This window comes from Ipomoea triloba, chromosome 15 (assembly GCF_003576645.1).
Source record: "Ipomoea triloba cultivar NCNSP0323 chromosome 15, ASM357664v1".
Taxonomy (NCBI): domain Eukaryota; kingdom Viridiplantae; phylum Streptophyta; class Magnoliopsida; order Solanales; family Convolvulaceae; genus Ipomoea; species Ipomoea triloba.
The window spans coordinates 2,296,678-2,306,289 of NC_044930.1; the positions used below are offsets into that span (position 1 = coordinate 2,296,678).

At 36.8% G+C, this 9,612-nt stretch overlaps 2 protein-coding genes across 3 annotated transcripts; one reads left to right on the top strand and one right to left on the bottom strand.

The window, feature by feature from the left end:
• Window positions 1-586: 586 nt before the first annotated feature.
• On the bottom strand, window positions 587-1,193 carry LOC116006246. The gene has a single exon (XM_031246547.1). It carries the CDS (start codon window positions 1,138-1,140, stop codon window positions 781-783), a length of 360 nt encoding a protein of 119 aa, XP_031102407.1. The 5' UTR covers window positions 1,141-1,193; the 3' UTR covers window positions 587-780.
• Window positions 1,194-4,771: 3,578 nt separating this feature from the next.
• Window positions 4,772-8,776, top strand: LOC116006245 (beta-glucosidase BoGH3B-like). 2 transcript variants are annotated; one of them, XM_031246546.1, is made up of 10 exons: window positions 4,772-4,850; window positions 5,140-5,350; window positions 5,625-5,829; window positions 5,954-6,044; window positions 6,135-6,277; window positions 6,729-6,972; window positions 7,075-7,179; window positions 7,342-7,524; window positions 7,624-7,828; window positions 8,000-8,776. In XM_031246546.1, exons 3-10 carry the CDS (start codon window positions 5,690-5,692, stop codon window positions 8,479-8,481), a joined length of 1,593 nt encoding a protein of 530 aa, XP_031102406.1. In that variant the 5' UTR covers window positions 4,772-4,850; window positions 5,140-5,350; window positions 5,625-5,689; the 3' UTR covers window positions 8,482-8,776. The 2 variants fall into 2 exon arrangements, with proteins under 2 accessions (XP_031102406.1, XP_031102405.1); XM_031246545.1 differs by having other exon boundaries at window positions 4,787-4,850; window positions 5,134-5,372.
• The last annotated feature ends 836 nt before the right edge of the window (window positions 8,777-9,612 follow it).

Consider the following 9,612-nt stretch of genomic DNA (forward strand, 5'->3'; position numbering starts at 1 on the left):
AGTCGAAAATTATATATGAAATTGCCATAAAAAAATTCAATGCATAAAAGTGAAAAAAAAAAAAAAAAAAAACTCTGTTTAAGGTTGTTCCTGTAATCATGTTTGTTCTATGACCACTAATGCTGTTTTCTAGCTCTTTCAACAAAAAAAAATGCTGTTTTGTAGGTGTGGGGTCGGTGGGACAAGCGTTTGGTCAAAAGCCTTGTACTAATTTACGCTAGTGTGGCGGAAAGGGAAAAACAAAATTGAAAAAGCTTTTGTTATCTACAACGGTTCCTGTGAAAGAAAAGGTGCTATACTCTACTTCCAGCTAGCAATCTATGAGACTATGATGGTATGTCATATACTCTCTCTCTCTCCTGTTTTTTTTTATTTTGAATTTTTTAATCATTCTTCATTAATTATTGAAGTAAAAAATGCTGAAATAGTGGCACGAAATGACTTTTAAATGGGAGATTATGATTCGAGTTTCAGTACTGACTTTTTATGCTTCAATAGATTAAAAAAATAATTATAAACAAATAGGATATTGTAACAAAGTAACTAGTACACAAAAATGCTAGAAAATATAGGGAGAAATAATTCATGTGCGGAGGAAGAAAAACAAGATTTTATATCATCAATCACCACCTACCAGTCAGAACAGTACAAGCAAAATATAATAAATATTCATCAAGAAAAAAAAAAGGAAAAACAAAAAAAAAGAAAATCTTACTATAGACAGCTTCTCTAAAATTTGGTCACTCCTATGTTGCAAAAAAAGTGGTAAATATGTTGCCTTTATTTCTTTGCTTCTTCTGGAGCCGGAGCTGGGGCCGGTGCCGGTGGTTTGGGTTCTTCTTGCGGCGGTGGGGGAGGAATGCCGCCGTCAATGCAGCTCCGGCACCTCCTCTCCACCCACCCTTCTATGTCATGTTCCCCGGAGCCACCAAAGTGGCGGCCGCCGCAGAGGCGGGCGATGACCCCGGCAATGACTCCAAGCAGGGTGATGACGGCCAACACAACAAGCAGTGTTTCAATGGAGGAGTGTGTGGAGTGGGTCGTCGGAGCTGGTGCCTGCTGCACCACCAACATGGGCGGCGCCTCCACTAGCGGTGGCAGCTCGTTCCCCATCTTCTCTAATGCCATTAACTTCCCCATATTACACCCAAGAAACTAGAATATATTGCTTCTTTCTCTTACCCTCTTGAAGTAGGGAATGGAAGTATAAGTAGGAAGGGGGGGGGGGGGGGGGGGGGGNNNNGGGGGGGGGGGGGGGGGGGGGGGGCGGTGGAGTCATGAAAAGTAAAAAAGAGAGTGAACAAATGAGATTGAGTAAAAATTGATGTTATTAGTGGTGGACAAAAGCAATGAGCATTTGATGAAAACAGTACAATTTGTTTATGAGAAAGTTAAAATGATACATGGCCCTATATATGGCCCAAGAAAATATAATTAGGGGTACAAAAGAGGGTTACTATTTACTAAATCTAATAAAACATTGCTTCTATGATTAATGAAACTGGGGTGATCTTGACATGAGAGTATGACACCAATCTGGTACACTCTTAATGTATAAGAGCATCTTCAATGGTACTTTGGTAAAGAAAATGAAATTTTTATCAGAGTTTTTATGATATGGATGAGAGAAAATATAATAGAGCAGAGAAAGACAAAAAAAAAAAAAAAAAAAAAAAGTCAAGTTATATTGTAATTGTGAAAAATTTTGGAAAAAAATAATAATATTAGGTGGCCATCAACTGACAGTGACCCTGACTTTTCTTTTATTTTCTTTTATATTTGTACTTTTCTCTCTCTTGCTTGGCACATTAACCAGACAAAAATGCAAAATTGAGTTCAAGCTATTGTGGTTGCTCTGAGTGTTATACATCATATGTTTTCACTAGTGCTTCTATGGTCAAGATGATCCTAACTTGACATCATTTGATGCACCAATAGTGTATAAGTGCTGTATATCATATGCTTCATTGTTACAAGATGTTTACAAACATACTGTGTTTCACTATTTGTTTTTATAATTAATGAAATGAGATGATTCTGATGTGACATCTTTTGATGCATATCATAATGTACAAGTGTTATAGATGGTATATTAAATATTTGCTAGGTAGGGTTACTTTTGTTGCATTGGATCTTCTGCAACCCATAATTTCTCAACTCTCTTTTCCTTTGTCCACATTGCTTATCAATTTAAGGTGGTTGGGTCTTTTTAGGTACCAAACATAGTTGAAAGCTAAGCTAGATGATATACACATAAAGTAATTAGATGACTATATAGTCATACACATATATAGTCTACTATTTACAAGGCAGTCCATTTTTGAAAAAGTTGGAAATATTATATACATATATACCTACTACCTAGTTTGGCTTTACCAATCTGTCCTTGGTGGTATCACATGTTTGTCTAGTTCCCTCTGACCATATATTTCATTTTCCCATTCATCTTCTTGAAAATTTCCCAGTTTTGTCCCTAGTGATTAACTATTCCCTTGTCTCTTAGAGTCTTAGAAATGAGAGATCTTCAGCACAATTGTCTTTCCATAAGCTACATACATGTATTAATTTTGGATGACGAAAAAATCAGCAGTTACTATCCGAGCATGTGAAATTGTGAATTGGATAGACCCTAATTCTGTATAATAATTTGTAAACTATACAAGTGACTAGAAAATCTGCAGTTACTATCTGAGTATGTGAATTGGGTAAACCCTAATTCTGTATAATAGTTCGTAAACTATACAGGAGAGGTAAATCACGTTAGAAATAGCGGGTGCTGGGGGAAGAAACATTCATGCATTATTGTTTATAGTGCATGTGAGACAGACACATAAGCAATAATTAATACATTTGTAAGTAATTTGACTATTTAAGCCATGAGTGAAATGGGGGGAGCCACCTGAAAGATTTATGCAGAGTGACATTTCCATGGCACAGTGCAGAATGCTGCATTTGTGCAGAGCATGTGTGTGGAGTACAGGCAAGCTGGCTAAGGCCATGTATGGTTGTAAAGCATTGCATGTTTTGGAAAAAACAAAATGTGAACAATCATTCAAAATACAACTTGGGCCTTAATGTGCTGGCCATTCACAACATGAGTCCAGTTCCATCTCCCTAAACCCATCCTCCATTTTGGACTCTGTGGGCCTCTTTCATCCACTTTTGTGTTTTTCGGATGTTGGAATAAAGAATCTCGGAATTAAACGCTTATTACTTGTGCAATTATAATTGATATTGGACACATAACTTTATTTCTTTTTTACTTGTGTAGACTAAGAGTAGCACATATCAAATGCATAGCGATTAAGGACAACATGAAACCTTGTGGTTAAGCGGCATCCGGTGTACACTCCCATATGGAAGGGAGTGGGTTCGAGCTTCAGTGGAGATTGGATTTGACAATTACATGAATGTAGGCCAAGCTACAATGAACGGATTCCTTTAGGAGTTGATCAAAGACTTGTAAGTCAAAAAATCATAAATCATTCAATCTGTACACCTAATTATAAGTATTAACAAAAAAAAAAAAGCTTACTACCTTTTTGACTATCTTGACAGACATACAACCAATACAATCTCTCCACTTGTGTAAAACTACTAAATTGGATTGAGTTTGCTAGCTCTAAGGTTAGATTTTGTCAAGTTAACATAGGACTGTATGGGCATGTGGCGGTTGGTGAATAAAAAAAAGTACAGAATTAGAGGGCACAAAATGTTGAAAAAGATGAGTCATGAGTGGGCGGTGTTGACATATACACGTGAAACAATATCAGAATTCATGAACCTAATCTTAGCTTTGAATTATGTGGAAACATGTCAATTAGGCAAATAACGTGTTAGTGTCTGTGTGGCATAGGAGAAAGAATGGGCAAATATTATTAGTTGCTTATAGGGATAAAATTTGGGAATTGAAAACAAAGATAAATGATCAAGTCTCATCAACAACAGTGTGAGAGCAATATCTCAAAGTGAGGATCTTCTTGTGCGCATAAGTAAAGATCTAGTATTTGTGTTTAATGCTTTGTCAGACTGAGACATGTGAATTTGGATTGGGAACCAAGAATGGACAAATACTTTGCTTTATTTTTTATTTTTTATTTTTTATTTTAATGTTGGACCTGCCATATTTATTATATAGTACTCCCCCACGTGGCTAACTCATTGGCTTCATTGCTAATTCCAATCACATTAACTTCGAAACATGTAACATGCTATGGTATAAATAGTGCTTATGAGAATAATGGATAAATTAATTCAGAAGGTAAGAATCTCAGGATTATAATATTATTATATCGAAAGAATATGTTATGAAAGGACAACCGTATACGATATTAAGTCACATTTTTTTTATGTTTGATAATCATTCTCTTATTTGCGTTACGATGATATTGAAATTTACTCAATACTAATCGAGTAATAATTACAGATTTGTGCCGAGTAGTCAACAAATAGTTTTGGAGTATTACATAAATTAAAACACAAAATTATGATGACATTGAAATTTACTCAATACTAATTAAGTAATAATTACAGATTTGTGCTCGAGTAGTCAACAAATGATTTTGGAGTATTACATAAATTCAAACACAAAATTATTAAATGATAATTTGAGAAAAAAGTTTGCTAAAAATATCTACAATTTAAATAAATAAACAAGAAGGCCTGTACAAAAGAGGATATGACGACAATACAATGAATTGACATTTTCTTAGTGCCCATTGCCCACTGGTTACAACTTACAACCACTACTTTGTAATGTTGTCTTCTTAAAACTCAATAAATTCAGATTTCTTCCATCCGTGAAGGAGTGAACAGAAGCTGATCAAAGCCTCACTCCAGCTACCTTCTCTGTAATCTCTCTCTCTCTCTCTCTCTCTCTCTGGATTAAGTCAGTAAGATTCTCTAAGTTGCCCACATTGCATAGTGTTTGAATCTGCATTTACCCATTTCTGAAAGCTTGGAACTTGTGGCATTGTCTCTGGGTTTTTGCTCTATTGCTTGATTGAATCAAATCTTGATTTGCTTTGCTCTTCATCCATGTTTTTGGGAACTGGCATAAAGTTATGTTCTTTGAGGTTGTTATTAACTGAAAGTTTGGAACTTTAATGTAACATGACTACTTTGTTCTTGAAGGTACAGTTGAAGAGGGAAAATGGGGAAAGAGCTGAGATTCTTGATTGGGATTGTTGTGGTATGTGGTTGTGTGCTTGTAGCCAATGCAGATTACATGCTCTACAAAGATCCCTCAAAGCCAATAGGTCGAAGGATCAAAGACCTGATGGGCAGGATGAGCTTGGAGGAAAAAATTGGGCAAATGGTTCAGATTGAACGCCAAGTTTCATCTTTTGAGGTCATGAAGAAATACTATATAGGTGTATACTTTTGTGAAAATTAATGTTTTCCTCTTTATATCTATGTTTGATACCACAAGTTCCCGAGGGTTTGCACTGGGTAAACCAGTCTAGGTTGCCCATAGCTAATGGGCTCAAATCAAGAAATTTGTTTCCCCTGAGTGGAACTTGTAACCTTGTGGTTACCAAGTCAGCAGCTCGACCAATTTGGTTGGGGTTGCCCCGTGACTGCAATTTCTTGATAGTATTAAGAACATGTGAGTTGTGGAGCAGGTAGTGTGTTGAGTGGAGGAGGGAGTGTTCCAAAGGAGAATGCATCTGCTCAGGACTGGGTGGACATGGTGAATGATTTCCAGAAGGGCTCGTTAGCAACCCGGCTTGGGATTCCTATGATTTATGGGATTGATGCAGTTCATGGCCAAAACAATGTTTATAAAGCTACTATTTTCCCCCACAATGTTGGTCTTGGAGCAACCAGGCAAGATTGATATTATGTTGTATCTAGTATGGGAGTACTATGTTTAACGGATTTGCTTTTAGACTTTTGGTTCGGCTTTCATCAATTCTTTTTAGTTACATTGCCATGTCTGTTGAACATTTAGGGATCCTCAACTGGTTAGGAGGATTGGCGCTGCAACTGCTCTTGAAGTCAGGGCTACTGGGATTCAATACGTATTTGCACCCTGCATTGCGGTAAATAAGTTCATGTGACCTAAATCTAAACAATAAAAATGAAAATAAGATGTCTTGGATGTTATGCTTTAACCGCAATGTCTTGATTAGGTATGTAGAGATCCTAGATGGGGCCGGTGCTATGAGAGTTACAGCGAAGACCCCGAGATTGTGAGGGCTATGACTGAAATCATCCCGGGATTACAAGGGGAGATACCACCAAATTCTCTGGGCGTCCCCTTTGTTGCTGGAAAGTAAGTTTGTAAAAGTTATTGTGTGAACGCTTATTGTCTTCTGTTTGCTATATGTACTCGGAGAAATTACTTGTTTTTGAATAATCTCGCTTTAGACTAAGCTTCTCATATCGAGAGAAAGGTCTTAACTCTTGACCCCATAAACCAAAACCTTTTCTGGTGCTTTCCTCATTCAAAAAAGGGGAAAAAAAGGTAATGATGTATTGTCAGCTTCAGCAAGACAGCAAATAATGATGCAGAAAAGGACCGCCTTTTGCCTTTTGCAGCATGTAGCATGCGCAATGATTGTTTTATTCTTTAAAGATATAGAATCGATTTTCATATATCCTCTTAATTTCGTCTATTATATCTTTTCTTTATCATTTTTATCAAAGTATAGCTTCAAACATACTGCATTATACTATGTTGAATAAAGAAGGGTTTCGGTTTGTTCTTCGTTTTCTTTCTTTAGAGAAAAGGTTGCTGCTTGTGCTAAGCATTACGTGGGCGATGGTGGCACTATAAAGGGCATCAACGAGAACAACACGTTGATCGACTGGCATGGCCTCCTCAGTATTCACATGGCAGGCTACTATAATTCAGTTATCAAGGGTGTGGCTACTGTTATGGTCTCCTACTCGAGCTTGAACGGGGTGAAAATGCATGCTCATCAACAAATGATCACCGGGTTTCTTAAGAAAACACTGCGTTTCAGAGTAAACCCCGACTCCCCATTTGAAAAGCTTAGATTGGTAATCATCAGAACTCGTCGTGTCTACTCAAAGAGGACTAAAAGTTCAGTTTTTTAACGTTTTCAGGGTTTTGTTATCTCGGATTATATGGGGATTGACAAGATTACACCTACCATGCACGGGAACTACACGTACTCCATTCTACATTCTATCAATGCCGGAATTGATATGGTCAGTCAAAAACACAAACAAAATTCCAATTTACTATTTTACAAATCAGAAGAGTAACCTAATTTTTCATTACATATCAATGTTGGACTTATCACTTTCAAGTTTCAACCACAATTTACTAGTCGAATGAAGGGAATTTATATTGTTTCCTGAATATTGCAGGTTATGGTTCCAAACAACTATACAGAATTCATTGATGGACTAACGTTTCTAGTGAAGAATAACTTTGTGCCAATGAGCCGAATTGATGATGCAGTTAAGAGGATTCTCAGAGTCAAGTTCGTAATGGGCCTTTTTGAGAACCCATTGGCTGATTATAGCATGGCGAACTATCTTGGGAGTAAGGTAAGATTCTTTGTTTTTGTTTTTTCTGTGTTTTTCGGGAACTACAGATAACTGAACTCTTATGCATGTGTAATAGCTAGCAATCTTACTTTTGTGCAGGAGCACAGAGAGCTGGCAAGGGAAGCGGTGCGAAAATCTCTTGTTCTTCTGAAGAATGGAGCGAATGCGGATGAACCGGTTTTACCACTCCCAAAGAAAACGTCGAGAATTCTGGTTGCAGGAACTCATGCAGACAATATCGGCAATCAAAATGGCGGGTGGACAATAACATGGCAAGGAGTTCCTGGCAATAATTGTACTGTAGGTAAGTTCTTGATATCTCGAATTAGCTTAATTTCACCGGGAAAAACTATGAACAGAAACAAGAATTGAACCGAGAAGTGTCCTCCTGTAGTCCTGTACTAATATAATTCACGAGCACGAGTCAATTTGATGAATAGATGGATCTAATTTCATTCTTTACATTGGACAACAGGTACTACAATACTCTCGGCTATAAGAAACACTGTTGATCCAAAAACCGAAGTTGCTTTCAAAGAAAACCCCGATGTGGAATACGTGAAGTCAAACGAGTTCTCCCACGCCATCGTGGTTGTGGGGGAGACGACGTATGCAGAGGGCTACGGGGACAGCTTAAACCTGACGATCCCCGAGCCTGGACCGACCATTCTGACAAACGTGTGCGCCTATGTGAAATGTGTCGTGGTTCTCATCACCGGGCGGCCTGTTGTGATTCAGCCGTACCTCCCTCAGATTGATGCCCTTGTGGCTGCTTGGCTTCCAGGAACCGAAGGCCAAGGCGTTGCAGATGTGCTTTTTGGTGATTTCGGTTTCTCAGGCAAGCTTCCCAGGACATGGTTCAAGACTGTTGATCAGCTCCCCATGAATGTTGGAGATCCTCACTATGACCCTCTCTTCCCTTTTGGATTTGGGCTTGAGACAGAGGGTATAAACTAGAAGACATTACTGTTCTATTGAGAGGGGAAAGAGAACAGTATGTACCACAGAAAACTACACTTCATTGTCTAACATTTCTCCTTTTTTTTTTTCTTTTTTTTTTTTTATAAATACTTCGTAATTCATTGCTATTACACATAAGCGGGTTTACTGGTGGACACACTTAGGTCTTGGCTGCTGGTTTTCGTCGTCACTGAAAAAAGAAAAGAAATCATTGTTACACACTTATTACACTGATGTTACACTAAATAATCACTTTCCACTTTTATAGTAATATTATTATTATTGTACTCAATTCTTTATCTTTGCCTTAGTGAAATCTTATCTTATCTTGCATGTGAGAATAAGTGATATTTTTTTATGTATAAATTACATGACCTTAAATAATCATTAAAATAATGAATAAAGACCAACCAAATAGTCAGATATATTTTCTTTTAAACAAATACAGAATATTATAGCATTTAATTAGCGCGATAGGAGGCCATAATGGCGGATATCTAGTCAGTAAAGTTAGTTGGAGTTTTTTCTCCAATTTTTTGTGGGCCCCAGCTTCCACCTCATCATCCACTATCTCATTCAATCACAAAAACTCTTCTCCACATTAGTTTGAAGTTTTTTCTGTTTTTTATGGACCCACAATTTTACTATCCTATATTTTAATTATTTTTTTATTTATTTGATTTATAAATTTATAATTTTAATAAAAAATAAACATATGTACTGGATTAAATAAACATACGTATTGTACTTTAATTTATAATTGTAATAAAAAATATTTAAAATTAACATACGTCATACTTGACTTTAATTTATTTATAATTTGTAATAAAAAATAATTAAAATCAACGGCAACCACCAGTGAAGAATTATGCGTAAACAAAGGAATTATATGCAAACAGCAGTGAAGAAATTATATATGCATGCATTACCTTTCAAAAACATAAAAGATAAAAAAATAAAATAAATTCAATTGAGAGTGGGCCAGCTCTCAATCGCCCAGGCTGGACTGCAAGAGACGCCTGACAAAAACCATTGATTTGCAGAGATGAAATTTTGCAAAAAACTGACCACCACATCATATATGAACCATTGCTTTGTTTCTTCACTGTTCCAAAAACCTCTTAAGAA